The 22,413-nt window shown below is 34.3% G+C and overlaps 1 protein-coding gene across 1 annotated transcript in view; it reads left to right on the forward strand.

Annotated features, from left to right (window-relative positions):
- Positions 1 to 13,024: 13,024 nt before the first annotated feature.
- The window catches only part of LOC134725888 (probable helicase with zinc finger domain), a 43,210-nt gene continuing 33,821 nt past the window's right edge, over positions 13,025 to 22,413 (forward strand). The window contains exons 1-2 of the mRNA XM_063590149.1: positions 13,025 to 13,085; positions 16,304 to 16,428. Coding sequence (XP_063446219.1) covers positions 16,348 to 16,428 — 81 coding nt within the window. The 5' untranslated portion in view covers positions 13,025 to 13,085; positions 16,304 to 16,347. The remainder of the gene's footprint in view (positions 13,086 to 16,303; positions 16,429 to 22,413) is intronic.

Below are 22,413 nucleotides of genomic sequence, written 5' to 3' on the forward strand. Positions count from 1 at the left end.
ACAAAAACATTTGTTAACAAAATACAGACTCAGCGATCACTGTTAAAGAATAGAAACTGGCCGCTGAGACATGAAAGAATTGCCAATGTATGTGGTAAATGTGAAATATTACATCGACATTAAAGGATATGTTTATATTGTAATTCAAATTGTATTGAAAATGAAATGCACTTTCTTCTGGAATGCTCTCTTTACAATAACCTCAGAAAAGATATGGCTGATTATATAAAAAAAAATAACCCAGTTTAGATAATTTAAACAGAAAAGGTTTTTTTTCATGGATCATGATTACTGATGAATAGCAGATTTTTATCTTTTTCTATGTGCATACAGTATTAACCTCGATAAAAGGCCTGCAACTAAGAAAATAAGAAAATTAGTTAACTTAAATACTATAAAAGATATCAAAATTATCTCCCCTTGACCACTGATCCTTTCCTCGTGCATTTGAATTATTATTTTATGTTTCTTTAATCACTCTGTCATGTTTATGTCATAATTAATGTTATGCTCTTAATGGGCCCTTTAATTTGGAAAATAAAAATATTGTATTGTATTGTATGTATAGCCGCTACGATATTGAACGCAACCGGCCTGTTATTCGTCATGAAAGTATCCCCATTACCACCCTCAATCAAAATGTTTAAATTAATATCAAGGCACGGTTAACAGTGGCTTTCAATTAAATCAGATAACTCATCACTGATATGGGAAGACACAATCGTTTATTACAATCGACTCAATCGAGAGAGAGAAATGGATAACTTGGTTGCGTTCAATATCGTACTGTACAAAGCAACCAATGGACCAGGGACTTTTAAGCTCCAGAAATCCGAGAGTCGTTGTGGATGGTAAATCATCTCACATTGCACCTGCCCAATCAGGAGTTCAACATGACAGAGTACTTAGACCACTAATATTCTTTCTGTTTATCAACGACCTCCCGGACTACGTAGTCATCACTGACAGTTCGTTCATTTGCAAACGGTCGCAGATGACTGTGTACTGTACAAAAGGATCCAAAATGTTGCAGACTAAAACTATAAGAAAACACGAATAACTTGCTGAGATGGGATTCTGATTGGCAAATGGAATTCTCATGGTCCCAGCAAATTCCAACTCCTATGCCTAACCAACAAGCGCAATCAACATCCCACAAGTTACAACATTCTTGGGCATAATTTAGAATTGGTTGACTCAGCAAAATACCTTGGCGAAACATTCCAGATAAATAGGACACTAACTCCTTAGAGGGTCAATTGACCATTTCGGTCATTGTTACTTATTTGTTAATCTTACTTTGCTGATCATTATTGCTGTTTACAGTTTATCTATATCTATAATTATATTCAAGATAATAACCAAAAACAGCAAAATTTCCTTCAAATTACCAATTCAGGGGCAGCATCCCAACAACGGAATGTCAGATTTATCTGAAAATTATAGGGCAGATAGATCTTGATCTGATTAACAATTTCAAACCACCAGATTTGCTCCTTAATGCTATGGTTTTTGAGTTATAAGCCAAAACCTGCATGCATTTTACCCCTGTGTTCTATTTTTAGCCGTGGCGACCATCTTGGTTAGATGGTCGTGTCATGCCCCACATTTTTAAACTAGATACCCCCAAAGATAATTGTGACAAATTTTGGATTAAGGGCCCAACTGACCATTTCGTTCAAGTTGACTTATTTGTGGATCTTACTTTGCTGAACATTATTGCTGATTACAGTTTATCTCTATCTAAAGTAATATTCAAGATAATAACCAAAAACAGCAAAATTTCCTTAAAATTACCAATTCAGAGTCAGCAACCCAACAACTGTTTGTTCGATTCATCTGAAATTTTCAGGGCAGATAGATCTTGACCTGATAAACAATTTTATCACATGACAGATATGCTCGAAATGCTTTGGTATTTGAGTTATGAGCCAAAAAATGCATTTTACTCCTATGTTCTATTTTTAACCGTGGCGGCCATCTTGGTTAGATGGTCGAGTCACGCCACACATTTTTAAACTAGATACCCCAAAGATGATTGTGGCCAATTTTGGATTAATTTGGCCCAGTAGTTTCAGAGGAGAAGATTTTTGTAAAAGATTACTAAGATTTACGAAAAATGGTTAAAAATAATTATAAAGGTCAATTACTCCTAAAGGGGTCAACTGACCATTTCGGTCAAGTTGACTTATTTGTAGATCTTACTTTGCTGAACATTATTGCTGATTACAGTTTATCTCTATCTAAAATAATATTCAAGGTAATAACCAAAAACAGCAAAATTTCCTTAAAATTACCAATTCAGAGGCAGCAACCCAACAACTGGTTGTTCGATTCATCTGAAATTTTCAGGGCAGATAGATCTTGACCTGATAAACAATTTTGTCACATGACAGATATGCTCGAAATGCTTTGGTATTTGTGTTATGAGCCAAAAAATGCATTTAACTCCTATGTTCTATTTTTAACCGTGGCGGCCATCTTGGTTAGATGGTCGAGTCACGCCACACATTTTTAAACTAGATACCCCAAAGATGATTGTGGCCAATTTTGGATTAATTTGGCCCAGTAGTTTCAGAGGAGAAGATTTTTGTAAAAGATTACTAAGATTTACGAAAAATGGTTAAAAATTAATTATAAAGGTCAATTACTCCTAAAGGGATCAACTGACCATTTCGGTCAAGTTGACTTATTTGTAGATCTTACTTTGCTGAACATTATTGCTGATTACAGTTTATCTCTATCTAAAATAATATTCAAGATAATAACCAAAAACAGCAAAATTTCCTTAAAATTACCAATTCAGAGGCAGCAACCCAACAACTGGTTGTTCGATTCATCTGAAATTTTCAGGGCAGATAGATCTTGACCTGATAAACAATTTTATCACAAGTCATGACAGATATGCTCGAAATGCTTTGGTTTTTGAGTTATAAGCCAAAAACTGCATACTACCCCTATGTTCTATTTTTAGCCGTGGCGGCCATCTTGGTTAGATGGTCGAGTCACGCCACACATTTTAAAACTAGATACCCAAAGATGATTGAGGCCAATTTTGGATTAATTTGGCCCAGTAGTTTCAGAGGAGAAGATTTTTGTAAAAGATTACTAAGATTTACGAAAAATGGTTAAAAATTGATTATAAAGGTCAATTACTCCTAAAGGGGTCAACTGACCATTTCGTTCAAGTTGACTTATTTGTGGATCTTACTTTGCTGAACATTATTGCTGATTACAGTTTATCTCTATCTAAAGTAATATTCAAGATAATAACCAAAAACAGCAAAATTTCCTTAAAATTACCAATTCAGAGTCAGCAACCCAACAACTGTTTGTTCGATTCATCTGAAATTTTCAGGGCAGATAGATCTTGACCTGATAAACAATTTTATCACATGACAGATATGCTCGAAATGCTTTGGTATTTGAGTTATGAGCCAAAAAATGCATTTTACTCCTATGTTCTATTTTTAACCGTGGCGGCCATCTTGGTTAGATGGTCGAGTCACGCCACACATTTTTAAACTAGATACCCCAAAGATGATTGTGGCCAATTTTGGATTAATTTGGCCCAGTAGTTTCAGAGGAGAAGATTTTTGTAAAAGATTACTAAGATTTACGAAAAATGGTTAAAAATAATTATAAAGGTCAATTACTCCTAAAGGGGTCAACTGACCATTTCGGTCAAGTTGACTTATTTGTAGATCTTACTTTGCTGAACATTATTGCTGATTACAGTTTATCTCTATCTAAAATAATATTCAAGGTAATAACCAAAAACAGCAAAATTTCCTTAAAATTACCAATTCAGAGGCAGCAACCCAACAACTGGTTGTTCGATTCATCTGAAATTTTCAGGGCAGATAGATCTTGACCTGATAAACAATTTTGTCACATGACAGATATGCTCGAAATGCTTTGGTATTTGTGTTATGAGCCAAAAAATGCATTTAACTCCTATGTTCTATTTTTAACCGTGGCGGCCATCTTGGTTAGATGGTCGAGTCACGCCACACATTTTTAAACTAGATACCCCAAAGATGATTGTGGCCAATTTTGGATTAATTTGGCCCAGTAGTTTCAGAGGAGAAGATTTTTGTAAAAGATTACTAAGATTTACGAAAAATGGTTAAAAATTAATTATAAAGGTCAATTACTCCTAAAGGGATCAACTGACCATTTCGGTCAAGTTGACTTATTTGTAGATCTTACTTTGCTGAACATTATTGCTGATTACAGTTTATCTCTATCTAAAATAATATTCAAGATAATAACCAAAAACAGCAAAATTTCCTTAAAATTACCAATTCAGAGGCAGCAACCCAACAACTGGTTGTTCGATTCATCTGAAATTTTCAGGGCAGATAGATCTTGACCTGATAAACAATTTTATCACAAGTCATGACAGATATGCTCGAAATGCTTTGGTTTTTGAGTTATAAGCCAAAAACTGCATACTACCCCTATGTTCTATTTTTAGCCGTGGCGGCCATCTTGGTTAGATGGTCGAGTCACGCCACACATTTTAAAACTAGATACCCAAAGATGATTGAGGCCAATTTTGGATTAATTTGGCCCAGTAGTTTCAGAGGAGAAGATTTTTGTAAAAGATTACTAAGATTTACGAAAAATGGTTAAAAATTGATTATAAAGGTCAATTACTCCTAAAGGGGTCAACTGACCATTTCGTTCAAGTTGACTTATTTGTGGATCTTACTTTGCTGAACATTATTGCTGATTACAGTTTATCTCTATCTAAAGTAATATTCAAGATAATAACCAAAAACAGCAAAATTTCCTTAAAATTACCAATTCAGAGTCAGCAACCCAACAACTGTTTGTTCGATTCATCTGAAATTTTCAGGGCAGATAGATCTTGACCTGATAAACAATTTTATCACATGACAGATATGCTCGAAATGCTTTGGTATTTGAGTTATGAGCCAAAAAATGCATTTTACTCCTATGTTCTATTTTTAACCGTGGCGGCCATCTTGGTTAGATGGTCGAGTCACGCCACACATTTTTAAACTAGATACCCCAAAGATGATTGTGGCCAATTTTGGATTAATTTGGCCCAGTAGTTTCAGAGGAGAAGATTTTTGTAAAAGATTACTAAGATTTACGAAAAATGGTTAAAAATAATTATAAAGGTCAATTACTCCTAAAGGGGTCAACTGACCATTTCGGTCAAGTTGACTTATTTGTAGATCTTACTTTGCTGAACATTATTGCTGATTACAGTTTATCTCTATCTAAAATAATATTCAAGGTAATAACCAAAAACAGCAAAATTTCCTTAAAATTACCAATTCAGAGGCAGCAACCCAACAACTGGTTGTTCGATTCATCTGAAATTTTCAGGGCAGATAGATCTTGACCTGATAAACAATTTTGTCACATGACAGATATGCTCGAAATGCTTTGGTATTTGTGTTATGAGCCAAAAAATGCATTTAACTCCTATGTTCTATTTTTAACCGTGGCGGCCATCTTGGTTAGATGGTCGAGTCACGCCACACATTTTTAAACTAGATACCCCAAAGATGATTGTGGCCAATTTTGGATTAATTTGGCCCAGTAGTTTCAGAGGAGAAGATTTTTGTAAAAGATTACTAAGATTTACGAAAAATGGTTAAAAATTAATTATAAAGGTCAATTACTCCTAAAGGGATCAACTGACCATTTCGGTCAAGTTGACTTATTTGTAGATCTTACTTTGCTGAACATTATTGCTGATTACAGTTTATCTCTATCTAAAATAATATTCAAGATAATAACCAAAAACAGCAAAATTTCCTTAAAATTACCAATTCAGAGGCAGCAACCCAACAACTGGTTGTTCGATTCATCTGAAATTTTCAGGGCAGATAGATCTTGACCTGATAAACAATTTTATCACAAGTCATGACAGATATGCTCGAAATGCTTTGGTTTTTGAGTTATAAGCCAAAAACTGCATACTACCCCTATGTTCTATTTTTAGCCGTGGCGGCCATCTTGGTTAGATGGTCGAGTCACGCCACACATTTTAAAACTAGATACCCAAAGATGATTGAGGCCAATTTTGGATTAATTTGGCCCAGTAGTTTCAGAGGAGAAGATTTTTGTAAAAGATTACTAAGATTTACGAAAAATGGTTAAAAATTGATTATAAAGGTCAATTACTCCTAAAGGGGTCAACTGACCATTTCGTTCAAGTTGACTTATTTGTGGATCTTACTTTGCTGAACATTATTGCTGATTACAGTTTATCTCTATCTAAAGTAATATTCAAGATAATAACCAAAAACAGCAAAATTTCCTTAAAATTACCAATTCAGAGTCAGCAACCCAACAACTGTTTGTTCGATTCATCTGAAATTTTCAGGGCAGATAGATCTTGACCTGATAAACAATTTTATCACATGACAGATATGCTCGAAATGCTTTGGTATTTGAGTTATGAGCCAAAAAATGCATTTTACTCCTATGTTCTATTTTTAACCGTGGCGGCCATCTTGGTTAGATGGTCGAGTCACGCCACACATTTTTAAACTAGATACCCCAAAGATGATTGTGGCCAATTTTGGATTAATTTGGCCCAGTAGTTTCAGAGGAGAAGATTTTTGTAAAAGATTACTAAGATTTACGAAAAATGGTTAAAAATAATTATAAAGGTCAATTACTCCTAAAGGGGTCAACTGACCATTTCGGTCAAGTTGACTTATTTGTAGATCTTACTTTGCTGAACATTATTGCTGATTACAGTTTATCTCTATCTAAAATAATATTCAAGGTAATAACCAAAAACAGCAAAATTTCCTTAAAATTACCAATTCAGAGGCAGCAACCCAACAACTGGTTGTTCGATTCATCTGAAATTTTCAGGGCAGATAGATCTTGACCTGATAAACAATTTTGTCACATGACAGATATGCTCGAAATGCTTTGGTATTTGTGTTATGAGCCAAAAATGCATTTAACTCCTATGTTCTATTTTTAACCGTGGCGGCCATCTTGGTTAGATGGTCGAGTCACGCCACACATTTTTAAACTAGATACCCCAAAGATGATTGTGGCCAATTTTGGATTAATTTGGCCCAGTAGTTTCAGAGGAGAAGATTTTTGTAAAAGATTACTAAGATTTACGAAAAATGGTTAAAAATTAATTATAAAGGTCAATTACTCCTAAAGGGATCAACTGACCATTTCGGTCAAGTTGACTTATTTGTAGATCTTACTTTGCTGAACATTATTGCTGATTACAGTTTATCTCTATCTAAAATAATATTCAAGATAATAACCAAAAACAGCAAAATTTCCTTAAAATTACCAATTCAGAGGCAGCAACCCAACAACTGGTTGTTCGATTCATCTGAAATTTTCAGGGCAGATAGATCTTGACCTGATAAACAATTTTATCACAAGTCATGACAGATATGCTCGAAATGCTTTGGTTTTTGAGTTATAAGCCAAAAACTGCATACTACCCCTATGTTCTATTTTTAGCCGTGGCGGCCATCTTGGTTAGATGGTCGAGTCACGCCACACATTTTAAAACTAGATACCCAAAGATGATTGAGGCCAATTTTGGATTAATTTGGCCCAGTAGTTTCAGAGGAGAAGATTTTTGTAAAAGATTACTAAGATTTACGAAAAATGGTTAAAAATTGATTATAAAGGTCAATTACTCCTAAAGGGATCAACTGACCATTTCGGTTAAGTTGATTTATTTTTAGATCTTACTTTGCTGAACATTATTGCTGATTACAGTTTATCTCTATCTAAAATAATATTCAAGATAATAACCAAAAACAGCAAAATTTCCTTAAAATTACCAATTCAGAGGCAGCAACCCAACAACTGGTTGTTCGATTCATCTGAAATTTTCAGGGCAGATAGATCTTGACCTGATAAACAATTTTATCACATGACAGATATGCTCGAAATGCTTTGGTATTTGAGTTATGAGCCAAAAAATGCATTTTACTCCTATGTTCTATTTTTAGCCGTGGCGGCCATCTTGGTTAGATGGTCGAGTCACGCCACACATTTTAAAACTAGATACCCCAAAGATGATTGTGGTCAATTTTGGATTAATTTGGCCCAGTAGTTTCAGAGGAGAAGATTTTTGTAAAAGATTACTAAGATTTACGAAAAATGGTTAAAAATTAATTATAAAGGTCAATTACTCCTAAAGGGGTCAACTGACCATTTCGGTCAAGTTGACTTATTTGTAGATCTTACTTTGCTGAACATTATTGCTGATTACAGTTTATCTCTATCTAAAATAATATTCAAGATAATAACCAAAAACAGCAAAATTTCCTTAAAATTACCAATTCAGAGGCAGCAACCCAACAACTGGTTGTTCGATTCATCTGAAATTTTCAGGGCAGATAGATCTTGACCTGATAAACAATTTTATCACAAGTCATGACAGATATGCTCGAAATGCTTTGGTTTTTGAGTTATAAGCCAAAAAATGCATTTTACCCCCATGTTCTATTTTTAGCCGTGGCGGCCATCTTGGTTAGATGGTCGAGTCACGCCACACATTTCAAAACTACATACCCCAAAGATGATTGTGGTCAATTTTGGATTAATTTGGCCCAGTAGTTTCAGAGGAGAAGATTTTTGTAAAAGATTACTAAGATTTACGAAAAATGGTTAAAAATTGATTATAAAGGTCAATTACTCCTAAAGGGGTCAACTGACCATTTCGGTCAAGTTGACTTATTTGTAGATCTTACTTTGCTGAACATTATTGCTGATTACAGTTTGTCTCTATCTATAATAATATTCAAGATAATAACCAAAAACAGCAAAAAAAACCCTAAAATTACCAATTCATGGGCAGCAACCCAACAACGGGGTGTCCGATTCATCTGAAAATTTCAGGGCAAATAGATCTTGACCTGATAAACAATTTTATCACATGTCAGATTTGCTCTAAATACCTTGGTATTTGAGTTATAAGCCAAAAACTGCATTTTACTATGTTCTTTTTTTAGCCATGGCGGCCACCTTGGTTGGCTGGCGGGGTCACAACACACATTTTTTAAATTAGTTACCCCAATGATGATTGTGGCCAAGTTTAGTTTAATTTGGCCCAGTTGTTTCAGAGGAGAAGATTTTTACAAATGTTAACGACGACGGACGACGGACGCCAAGTGAAGGGAAAAGCTCACTTGGCCCTTTGGGCCAGGTGAGCTAAAAACGTATGAAGAGTATGAGCCTGATTTGTAATGAGCGACTACCAACAAACCAACAGTGTTACATCAATGCTAAATACTCTACTGCGGTTCAATACCACTAACCGAGAGAAGGGCCGAATGCAAAGCAATAATGGTGTACATCAATGCAAAATTATCCTAGCTAATAAGAAGACAATCTAATTAAAAACCGATCTCTCATGCTCCCGTTTTCTGATATCTCAATAATGCGAAGTAGACGTAAGTTCACGGTGAGTAAATGAGGAGGGGCGAAAGATACCAAAGGGACAGCCAAACTAATAGATCGGAAATAAACCGACAACGCCATGGTTAAAAAAGAAGAAGACAACTTACAGAAAAAACAATAACACACAAGACACAACACAGAAAACTAAAGACTAAGGAACACGAACCCCATCCAAAAAGTGGGGGTGATCTCAGATGCTCCGGAAAGGTAAGCAGATCCTGCTCCACTTGTAAATTTCCTCAATTTCTCGGACGGTATAAATCCACCTTTTCATATGTCAGTGAATATATGAATAATTAAAGATGTTCCTCCTGTAAATCTATATACAACAGAAGTTGTCGTTGATTCTAACCCGAATAAGTAACTTGCGGTGATAAAATGTAAGTATGTATAGATATCTTTGATGTGGGGTCATCTCTGCATGACCGTCATGCAAGGATTTTGTCCATAAAAAATAGGCAGTGGCTATTTGATCGGCACCGGCAAAATAGCAAATTTGCTATTTAGCCGGCACTGAATAAAACTGTTCATTGATGTGATTAGTAGAGAATAAAAAAGCTAATAATAATTTAAAATAATTTTATTTCAATATCAAGCATTAATAAAAATACAGTGCAATCAAAAATAAAATATTGAAGATAATTAAATAGTTTAATAACTTTATAATATTAATTAAAAGCATGAAAACACATTCGTAAATACATTATTAAATATATTTTTTTCTAAAATATTTATAAAAAAGCTGATTTTAAATCTGTGTAAAATCGATGGTTTAAATATCCTGCCAGTGATAAAAATAGTTTTACGCAAAACTACATCATAAAAACAGATATTGCAGACAATATTAATAGTTGGTTGCAATGAAGATACATTTTTAGATAAGAAGTTTAAGTGTTCATAAATATGAGCAGCAGTAACACAAGTTTTTAAATTGAAAAAAAATGTTATTCTTATTTTTAATTCCAGTTAGCTTGGAACAGTATATCTAATATATGTTCCTGCAGTGAGATATAATTTAATCAGAGCCGGCTAAATAGCAAAATTCCTATTTTGCCGGTGCCGTTCAAATAGCGAATTTCATATTTTGACGGTGCCGGTCAAATAGCCATTGCCTTTCTTTAAGACAAAATCTTCTTTCTCTGTATCTGTATGTTACACAGTGCAGGATCCGATCGCGGATATAATATGCGCACTGGAAGGAGAGCGGGTTGGTTTGTCCAACCGTTGGAGAGCAGCCGTGAAACCCTCAACTGTCTTTTGACATGCAGTTACCTCGTCAAGATGGTCCCACTCTACTATTGTTGTTTGGAAAAAAAGAGTTCTTCCGAATGTCAGTATTGCAGATTATTAATTTGTACGATCTGCTATTTCTGGTTTCTTGTCTTTCCACGATGTTTGAATATTGAAAGTCATTAAAGTTTTTTGCTTTGACTTGGCGTTTATTTCTTGTCTTTTGTAGGTAATTTGTTGGATCAATAGCCGGCACCAATCCCTCAACCACTTTGTAGAACATAGTCAGCCTTTGATGTTTCCGTCGCTCTTGTAGAGGTGGTAGTTTAAGCTTGGAAAGCATATTTTTGACGCACCCGGTGTCTCTGGATTTATAGTCGTGCAGGATGAAACGTGCTCATCTTTTCTGTATGCTTTCTATTTTTTCTATTTCTCTGATGGTGAATGGGTCCCAGATGACAGCACCGTATTCTAGTACGGATCTTACCATGGCTAAGTATGCAAGGTTTTTGCACTCTTGGGGGCACTGGCGTAAGAGCCCTAGTGTGCAGCTTGCCTTGCTTGTTTTTTTCCCTATGTGGCTGGTCCATTTAAGGTCATCAGATATGTTAAGACCGGGGTAAGGATTTGTTTGTACCTGTTCTAGTATGTGGTTGTCTAGTTGGTAGAAGTGATGATTTTTGTTTAAAGCTCATTATAAAGCTTTTTTTTTGCGTTGGATTTCATTCCCCAATAAAGTGCCCATACTTCCAGAGCTTTTAGATCTTCTTGGAGAGTTTGGTGGTCTTTTGTGTTGTTAATCTCTCGATAGAGTAGGCAGTCATCTGCAAATAAACGAGAAAATTGAGATTTTACGCTTTCCGGGAGGTCGTTGATGTGGCATAGGAAAAGCAGCGGTCCTAGTACTGTGCCTTGTGGTACGCCAGAGTCTACGTGGGCATATTCTGAGTGCTCACCTTCTACTACAACCCGCATTGATCGTTTTTGCAGAAATGCTGCTAACCATTTGTTCAGATTTCCATCTATTCCGAAGCTGTTTAATTTTGCCAGAAGTTTGTCATGTGGCACAGTATCAAAAGCCTTTGAAAAGTCGAGTATAGCCATATCGAGTTGAATGCCACTGTCGAAACTCTTTTAGTTTAGTATAGGTCTTCTGTGTGACTATATAAGAGCTGTGTTGTACAAGAGTAACCTGATCTGAATCCATGATTTAAATTTGTCAGTATTTTGTGCTTTTCCAGGTGTGTGAGGATGTGTTTACAAATGATGTGTTTCAAAAGCTTACAAGATATACACAGGTCAGTGAAACTGGTCTGTAATTTTCAGCTGCGTGGACGTCCCCCGTTTTAAATACTCGGGAGCTATGTTTGCACTTAACCACCGTCAGGGAGAGTGCCTGTGTCAATTGATTTTTGAAAGATGGCGGATATACTTGATCATACTTGGTGCGAGTTCTTCTGCACATGTTTTAAGGACAGTGTTTGGACGGTATTCCGTCTGGACCCATTGCTTTGGATGGATTTACGTTTTCCAACAATTTATGTACTCCTTCTGATGTTATGCCCAATTTCGAGGTATTTGAAGTTGATCTTTTCTTTAGCGGTGGTATTTGTGAGTTCGGATCTAATTTAGTGAATACTGATATGAATTGGTTGTTTAGAATTTCTGCCTTTTCTTTGCTGTCGTTTGTAAAATCTCCATTTGACTTTAGTGGTGCTACTCCTATATTTTCTTGTTTCTTTGCTCTCATATAGTTCTAGCTGCGGTATCGTAGCTCTTTAGGTCCTTTTGTTATTTTTTGACTATTTGCGGACTATAAAAAAATAACAAAAGGACCCAAAGAGCTACGATACCGCAGCTAATATAGTTCCAGAATGGTTTAGAACTATTCTTTTCAAAACCTGCATTGACTGATGTCATTTACTAAGTAATATAGTTCCATTCTGCTTTTCTAAATTGGCGTTTGCAGTCTTTTTGGGATTGTTTATATTCTTTGTAACTTAATGGACATTTTTTTATCGAAAGTTACAGGTAACTTTAACTAGACAAATGGCTATCAAGTTTTTGTTGGAAGCTGACTACGTGAAGATTCAACATTTCCTTTATTTATGTATTTTTCTCAGATTTCCTTTGCTAAACATTTTTATTTTTATTTTTGTATTATTCACTGTAAATAAAATTTATATCCCACGCACGCGCGGCATAGTAAAATCAGTGCCCGATACGTTATCATCAGTATGTTGTCTTTGATGGAGTGCTGAATTATAAAGAAGAAGAAGCCAACTCCTTAGTGTTTAAAACGGAAACGACACGTGGTTGGATCCACCTACGAGGTAATTCGAATCCGCGTCTTTTTCCCGCGAGATTTCCCATTTGCACCGATAATGACATGGCGCAGGAAGTTGAAACTGGTTGGTTTACAAACAACACGTATTATAGTCGCATGCTTTTGTTTGTTTACATTCTGTTATTTTTTTCCTGCAATATAAATTCTTTGAGTCTTTTTCAAAGCAGTCACCAACTTTAAACATAATGTCATTAGATAATTACAGATTTGACCTGTCAAAGTTTACCTTTCACTTGTGCAATCTTCCCACATTATTTACATTTATAAACATTATAATAAAGTCATTAAAATTCAGTTAGTCGTACTATTGATTAAAGTATTAGCTGTATAAACTTTTTGGTTCGATTCAGTTATACTGATGATGAGTTTATAGGGATGTCTAATGACCACTAGTGACCCTGAAATTGACATTGGTGATTGAAGGACATTGATCTTGGATGTGACACCAGTTGCAGCATATGTTGATATCAGCTATTTTGATTAGCACATATATTTGTAGGAATTCTTCAGATATAAAGCTTTTACATAACGGTCAGAGAAATTAATTAAAGTGTTCAATGAAGGGAAAATGGTTCTTTCACAATAGACAACTTTCATATAAGTGCATTTTTAAGAACACTTTCAATGTCACAATATTAATGTTATTATGTCACAGTAAGAGTCAGTTGTTGAATTGACATTGAATAAACCGCCGTCATTGTTGTTTTAGTAGCAAAACTCATTCATTACACATCTCGATATTTTGGTCTAAAAGCTTTGATAGAACATTCATTGATCTTGGATCATATGTGGCAGCTGCTCATACATGTACACATGTTTATTCCTTAGATTAAATGTGTAATGAAACTTGCATCTTGAGACTTACTATTTTATAGGTTGAAACATTTTTCATGACGCCATGTCCTTTTTTTGAATGACATGCCCTTTTCTTCTGAAAAATTTGACATCATGTGCCCTTTAACAGTGATATTTGGATTAAGATCGGTTGCAGTATACATGTAGATTAAAGTTGCTCAAATCTGGAACTATTAGGTTTTTGCTGATCGAAGCGTGTCAAGCATGTTATTTCATGAAGACAATGTTTACTACTTCTGTGAGACTCAAGAGTGTACATCACATCATTCTTAATTTCAGCAAAATAAGTGTGTTACTTCATAAGAATGTGATGAAAGTAGCATGAAGTTAATATTTAATCTATTAATTGCATTAAAAACGTCATATTCCTTTCTTAATTGCATGCTAAACATCAGGTTTTTTTGGAAATTTTCTTCGTCCACCATTGACATATGAACATGTACTAACTAGAGATTGGAGCCGGAAATTGGGCCAGCTATGACTTAAATATGATTCTTATGACAATAACTACATGGATGGTCGCATGAATGGCATTGAGGAATATCGATCTCCAAAAGAAAAATTAAGCATTAACATACTTTTGGTTAGATCAACTTGATTAATGCAGTTCTAGTGCTCGAGCTAGAAATTGACAGGGGTAGGCTGCCAGTGGACGGCAGGGCACTTTTTTGGGATAGGAGAAGGCTTTTGTCAATTTATTTGCCTACGTTTCTGTGTGTATCTATCTTGGCTTTTCATCACAAGTTCACATTGTGTTTTTTTTTACTGTATATGTTGACAATAAGATGCATAAGTTGGTGCTTTGATAATTATTATATAAAATTTGTATAATAATTATATAATCCTTGAATATAAAATCCAAACATCCTATTCAACACAAATAGCTATATAGTCATCTGACATAGAAGGATTGGGGTGTTTATCTAAAGAAAATCTCCAATACAATCATTAAGACCCAATTTTGAACTAAAACAGTAATTTTTTATTTGAACAGTTTATAAGTTGTTAGACCGCCAATTCAAATCTCTGTTTATTTAACCTTTCAATTTCCATATTTTACCCTAAGTTTAATGTCATAGAAACCAGATATATTCTGAACTGTACATGTATCACTTTTCTTTCTACATGCCAATATTAAACAAATTTTTAAAGTCTTTTCTGCAACTGATACTAAAAATAACCTTACTTTTCTTGTAATTTTAAGCAAGTATACGAAGGAGCCCATTAATCCACAATTTTTTTATACTGCAAACACATACATTTTAGCCCAGACTGGTCTAAATATATTTCTCTGTCACCAAAAGTTTCATTTGTGCAAATTTGATGGTTAGTTCAAGTAAACAAAGACATAAAAACTATTTTTTTGTCGGGGAAGGGCTACTTTTACAAAAAGAAGTGTTTGAATTGGTAGTCTTTACTCTTGCACCTTATAATGTATGGCTGATCCATATATTATACAGTATGTTCAGTATTTCACTCAATTTTCAGACTTATCCACTATGGTAAATTTCTGCTGAAAAAAACTGATACATGTGCAAATAAAAAAACATCATTTTCCACTTTCATATTGAACATGAGCAGTATAATAAAAAAAAACAATGTGTACTGTTTATACAATTCACTTGCAATCCATTAAGAACTGTTCAGTTGATGTTCAGATTATCAAGTACAAATATAGTTTTCATTCACCTACAGAATCAACAACATATTGACTGATTTGAAAAGGAACTCACAGAACAGCCCTGAATTGACAACTAGACATGCTAGAAAATATCTTTAGAAAATAACCAAAATTCTAACAAGACTTTATATTTTTAGTTTCAGACATTTTAGATAATGTAATGATCAAGATGACTGTTTAAAAAACTAAATTCATTCACTAGTGAAAAACAGCAACTAGTAATCCTGAAGGTCAAAGTATTTTATTACACCCTTTAAAATGTAACTATAAAGAAGCAGCATGAATATTTTGTCAAATTGACAACAGCAATATAAATGTTGAACATCAATTTGATTTGTTAACTGACAGAAGTGCCATAAAATATTTTCCCCAACCTAAACTGATTGAAACTAAATCAAAATACAAAACAAAAATGCTCGACATTGAACAATAGTCAAAACAAACCATCATTACTGTCTAATACTGAGGTAATTTGCATGTACCATGTCTGTATAAACACTTGATTCAGGCTACACAACTTAGTAATTCAATGTTTGGATTATTTATTCTTTTCATGTCATGCATGTGGGTCAAACTTGTTTATTGTAGGATCATATTTGATTTGTATGACCTGATTGGTTAAAAATGTTCATTTGAATTTAAATTGATATAACCTTTAAATTTACAAGTGGAATTAAACTGTTTAGACTATCAATTCATAGGCTATTATAGCTGAAATCTATTAATGTACTGTCTTTATTTTTCAGATGAAAGAAAACTACTATGAAGACGGTTGAGAGTATGTATAGTAATGACTGACTGTACCACAGATGATGCCAATATTCGGCAGGTCAAGGGGGTCTTGGCAGTCATCAGTACCTACATTAAACAGGTAACTAATTAAAATGTTTGTCTGTCTGACTGTACCACAGATGATGCAAATACTCGGCAGGTCAAGGGGGTCTTGGCAGTCATCAGTACAAGTTTCCAACATTTTTTCTCACTTTCTTGCATTTTTCAAGGGTTATTTATTGTTTTTGAGATATTAAAGTGTCTAGCATGTTCAGTTTTTGTAAATTAGTTGGGGTATTTATCATGCTACAATGCATTTGCATGCTCTAAAGTTAGATAGTTAAATTATTTATATCCTACACACCATCTTATTGCTCTTAATATCCAGAACTGTTATAACTGGACTCTGTATATAGTTTGGTAATGAGTAAAAACAATTGTCTCTAAAATAAAAAAAAATAATAATAAAAAATTAGTCATCCCAATTTCCATTAAAAAGAATATTATCTCTAGCAGATAAAAATTAAATAAGTTGCTCTATGTTTTAAACTATCAGTACAAATATATATTTCAACAATTTTAAAGAAAACCTATTTCATGTATTTTAGAGGAAATTACTTCACTTAAAAAAACCATGATTTGTCATGCATTCATGAATGATTGTTTGTACAATTTATTATCACATCCAATCAAGACTGATTATAATTCTCTATATATATATATCATGGATTCTAACATGACGTCCTTCAAACGGTTTGAGTACACACCCGTGGTAAAATATGAATATATTGTTTGGGCTGTTATGATCGTACTCCCACGTCAAATGTTTTTTTTTAATGAGTTACCTGACGTCATAGAACGTTGCCGTCAGAATGTAAACATTTTATGGGAAAATACACGCTTGTGAAACCAAAAATCATCACAACAAGGAAACGTAAACCGACGATGCTAAAATGTGTTATAAGCCATTTTTTAATATACATTGAAGACGTATAAGTAAATTATCATTTAAATTCATCGAAAACTATCCAAATATGTTATTGTAAATAGTTTAAGCATGTAACTAATTCAGTTTACTCAGTTCCCTTAGGCCAATTTAATAGTGCGTATATTTATGGGAATGGCAAATGTTTGCCTCCACCTAGAGCGCTTCGATCCAAAAGAATTGCTGTATTTGTCCTATTAGAATCGAATTGGCTATCGCTCAGGGTAAAATATTTGTCATAAAGGGCCAACCCATGGTAAAATCACGATATATTCAAGCCCCCATGAATTATTTCCTAAATAAAATAGGATTATTAGAAATGAAGCCATTTGGCAGTATTGTTCAAAATGTTTTGTACATTGATGAAATGGATAAGGAATCAAGGGCACATTTTACAAGTGAGAGGACAGAGGGAAACAGCTAATGTTACAGGCCATACTTTGACCTATAATGGTTTACTTTTATAAATTGTAACTTGGATGGAGAGTTGTCTCATTAGCACTCATACCACATCTTCTTATATCTATCTAACTAAAGTTTGCCTCAACCAAATGTTATGAAACTTTAACATAATGCTTATTACCATAAAACTCAGATCATTTGAATTTTGGTGGTGTCACTGTATTCTAGAGTTATGCCCCTTTACAAATGGAAAACTTGCTGAAATTTTAGCTTCTGTTCTCTTACATGTATTTTAGTTTGTCTCAACCAAATGTTATGAAATGTATACACAATGCTTAGTACCACATTATTTGGATAAAGTCTGAATTTTGGTGGTGTCATTATAACCTTTCAAGAGTTCTGCCAGTTACACTTCAGTTTTCCAACTTAAGATTGCCTTTACTTAATATTAAAACTATACAAAAGGCATTTTACCTCAAAATGCAGACCCAAGTGTCTCATGTACACATTCCCCATTTATTGTTAACCTTCGTTTGACATTTAAAATTGCTTGAGAACAACCATTTTATAGATAGTAGTGACAAGTGGATGGATAATCTACGTCCAGTGTCAAATTGAATGCGTATTCAGGATGAACAATTTAATATGAAACATGTGAAATGCATATCACTCCTGCTTTGTTAAAGAGTAACAAGCTGAGGCATATTTTTAACTTGTTAGTTAATAAAGTAGAAGTCAGCAGGAAATCATGTAACCTTAGCAACATTATTCTGACTCCGAGCCATGCATCCATACTATTAATCCTGTGTGGAGAAGCAGCACATACACATTTCAAAGTTTTTGGTTTGACCTGGGATCAAACCTGTAACCTCTTGCCAACTACGCCCCAAGGCTAACTGGGGATTATGAATATGGTCACTTGGTCTTCTCCCGACCCGCAGTAAAATGCTTGCTGAAGTGGGGTGTTAGTTTGGCTGTACGGGATGTATCAAGTTTGCAATCACGTTCAGTCGGAATGGGGACGTTAAATCCGATGTCTCGTGTAAAGAGAGTGCCACGCTCTTTGCACATAAAGAACCCTTGCAACAACTCTTTGAGGGGTCTGTAGGTGGCCTGTTGCAAGGCAAAATTTCTGTCACTATCCAATATTCCCTCATTTTCAAGTGGCAGTCCAAATTTCCCCAACCATCATCCCAAATGGCCCCTATTGTGACAAGACCTACCTATTGTATTTATTGTGAACTTGTTCTCGTCCTGAATATGCATGAAATATTTGCCACTGGACTTTAAGCAATCAAACATTCAATCAATCAATCTTGCCAACTACCTAGGTGGGCACACATTTGAGTTCTATTAAGATTAACATACTGTGGATTCATTATTAATTTGTTGGACACCAATTTTCATGTTTTTTTTGTGTGAACCACGAAATCAAATGTTCAACGAATTACATATTATGCAGAGATTTGAAAAACTATGAAATCAAATATCCTCAAAAATCCTTTTTTAGCTCACCTGGCCCGAAGGGCCAAGTGAGCTTTTCTCATCACTTGGCGTCCGGCGTCGTCCGGCGTCGTCTGTCGTCCTGCGTCCGTCGTTGTTAACTTTTACAAAAATCTTCTCCTCTGAAACTGCTGGGCCAAATTAATCCAAACTTGGCCATAATCATCATTGGGGTATCTAGTTTAAAAATTGTGTCCGGTGACCCCGCCAACCAACCAAGATGGCCGCCACGGCTAAAAATAGAACATAGGGGTAAAATGCAGTTTTTGGCTTATAACTCAAAAACCAAAGCATTTAGAGCAAATCTGACATGGGGTAAAAATGTTCATCAGGTCAAGATCTAACTGCCCTGAAATTTTCAGATGAATCGGACAACCTGTTGTTGGGTTGCTGCCCCTGAATTGGTAATTTTAGGGAAATTTTGCTGTTTTTTGTTATTATCTTGAATATTATTATAGATAGAGATAAACTGTAAACAGCAATAATGTTCAGCAAAGTAAAATCTACAAATAAGTCAACATAACCAAAATGGTCAGTTGACCACTTTAGGAGTTATTGTCCTTTATAGTCAATTTTTAACCATTTTTCGTAAATCTTGGTAATCTTTTACAAAAATCTTCTCCTCTGAAACTACCAGGCCAAATTTAAACAAACTTGGCCGCAATCATCATTGGGGTATCTAGTTTAAAAATTGTGTGGCGTGACCCGGCCAACCAACAAAGATGGCCGCCATGGCTAAAAATAGAACATAGGGGTAAAATGCAGTTTTTTGCTTATAACTCAAAAACCAAAGCATTTAGAGCAAATCTAACAGGGAGTAAATTGTTAATCAGGTCAAGATCTATTTGCCATGAAATTTTCAGATGGATTGGACAAACTGCTGTTAGGTTGCTGCCCCTGAATTAGTCATTTTTAGGAAATTTTGCCGTTTTTTGTTATTATCTTGAATATTATTATAGATAGAGATAAACTGTAAAGGGAAACAATGTACAGCCCATAAGGAGTTATTGCCCTTTATAGTCAATTTTTAACAATTTTCATAAAATTTGTAAATTTTAACTAACATTTTCCACTGAAGCTCTTAGGCCAAGTTCAATATAGATAGAATGATTGTAAGCAGCAATAATGTTCAGTAAAGTAAGATATACAAACACATCACCATCACCAAAACACAATTTTGTCATGAATTCAAATGCGTCCTTTGTTTAATATTCACATAGACCAAGGTGAGCGACACAGGCTCTTTGGAGCCTCTAGTTTCCTCAATCCACACAAATTGATACCCATGAAAATAAATGAATCCACAGTTCTTTCAAATTCATTATGCAGGGCCTTGTTTATATTTGAATCAATGCTGAATTTCAGCATTTCTCAATAAAAAATAGATCCTTCTCTCACAATAACTCATGTAAAAGATGACACATCTTTTTTCATCTCAAGACAATGATCCTTGGTACAAGAATAATGCAGACATTTTGGAGTAGAAGCTGCACTAAATAAAAGAGATCACAATGTTATCTCACATCTTAATTATAAGTGCTTTAAAATGCTTAAGAAATTGATTAAGTTAATATATACATAGATATTTGTTTATTGAAGCAATTATCAAAAGTGTTGGCTAAAAATTTTCATTCATGAAATATTTCATACACCAGATTTTTTCTCCTTGACGAGAGGAGACCCCTGAAAATGGGAATATTGTACTCGGGTCAGGAGGTTAATGTGTAGGTTTATTATTAGTGCCCTAGTCAGCAGTGCCCTGTAGTAATCACCCTGTCTGTCTCCATTAAAAAGAGTTTATATAAAGGTACATGTTTTATAGATTATTCCTTCTTGATTTTCTGTAAGTTTTTGTTCCCTATTGATTTTGAATTCATAGTTACTAAAAATACTTTAAAAATATTTAAATTTTTGCAGGAAATGGGTTTTTCTGGATACTAAAAATAGTACATGTACTACACATGGGATTGAAATCTGTTTCACATAAAAAGAGAACAATCCCTATTCATTTGAAGGAAAAGGTCAAAGTTACTTAGAATTGTCTCACATTTGTACTGAAAATTGGTTTCAGGAAGCTTAATCAACTGATACCTCATATTTCATTGGAACCACTTGAATCTAAAACTGTAAAATCAGAAATTATTGCGTGCATTTATTATTGCAATTTTGTCATTCAAGACAAAATTGCGATTTTTATTTTTGCTAATTTGAGTAAAATCATACAATATTTAACCGGATTTTTGTGACAAAAATGTCGGTTATTGATTTGGGGATGTACGGCGGTTGGTCGGGTGGGCGGCTATCAAATGTTGTCCATGCATGAACTCATGAACCTTTCAACCAAAGCTTTTAAAATTTTAATATGTTGTTACTGACAACTAAATGGAGGTCAAGTTAAATAATGGCGATTTTGACTATTACCGTTCAGGAGTAATGGTTCTTGAAAGATTGAAAAATGGAGTTTCCAGTCATGTCTGTGCATTTACGCATGAACTGTTCTACCAAAGCTTCCCAAATTTTAATATGTTGTTACTGATGACAAAATGGTGGTCAAGTTTAATAATGACGATTCTGACTTTTACCGTTCAGGAGTTCATGGAGTTATGGTTCTTGAAAGATTGAAAAATGGAGTTTCCAGTCGTGACCATGCATTTACCTATGAACTGTTCAACAAAAGGGTGCTATAAACAGTTTCGTATAAAAAACTAGGGGTTATTCCCCAACTAAAAATAGACTTGGAGGGAAGTCCCTTTTTATCAACATAATTGGTAAAAAAGTATCATGTTTTTTATATTTGATTGTAAAAATAAGTTAATTAGCTTCAATTAAAACAGGTTGTATGATTAAAATAATTTTTAAAAATTAGATTAAATACACATGTTTTAAGGGGAGACAAACTGTAAACATCCTGTTTTTTTTGGCAGTGAAAAGTGCAAAACTTATTTGCACCCAATGTAGCTCTTTTCGGAGCAGGCGAACGTAGCCTGAAGCATAAATTTTTAGAAAGACCAGGTAAAAACCTATGAAATTCATACAGTTTTGAATATGAAAAATGTGCATGTATCATGTCTGCATGGGTGTGCACATGGCCTGATTTCATGTTTTTTATGCATAGATTAGGCAATGTTTTTCCCATTTTCTCTGGATAAAACTTTTTGGTACTATTAAAAGTACAATTTATTTTTATTTCATCAT

Source organism: Mytilus trossulus, chromosome 7, assembly GCF_036588685.1.
Source record: "Mytilus trossulus isolate FHL-02 chromosome 7, PNRI_Mtr1.1.1.hap1, whole genome shotgun sequence".
NCBI classification, from domain to species: Eukaryota; Metazoa; Mollusca; class Bivalvia; order Mytilida; family Mytilidae; genus Mytilus; species Mytilus trossulus.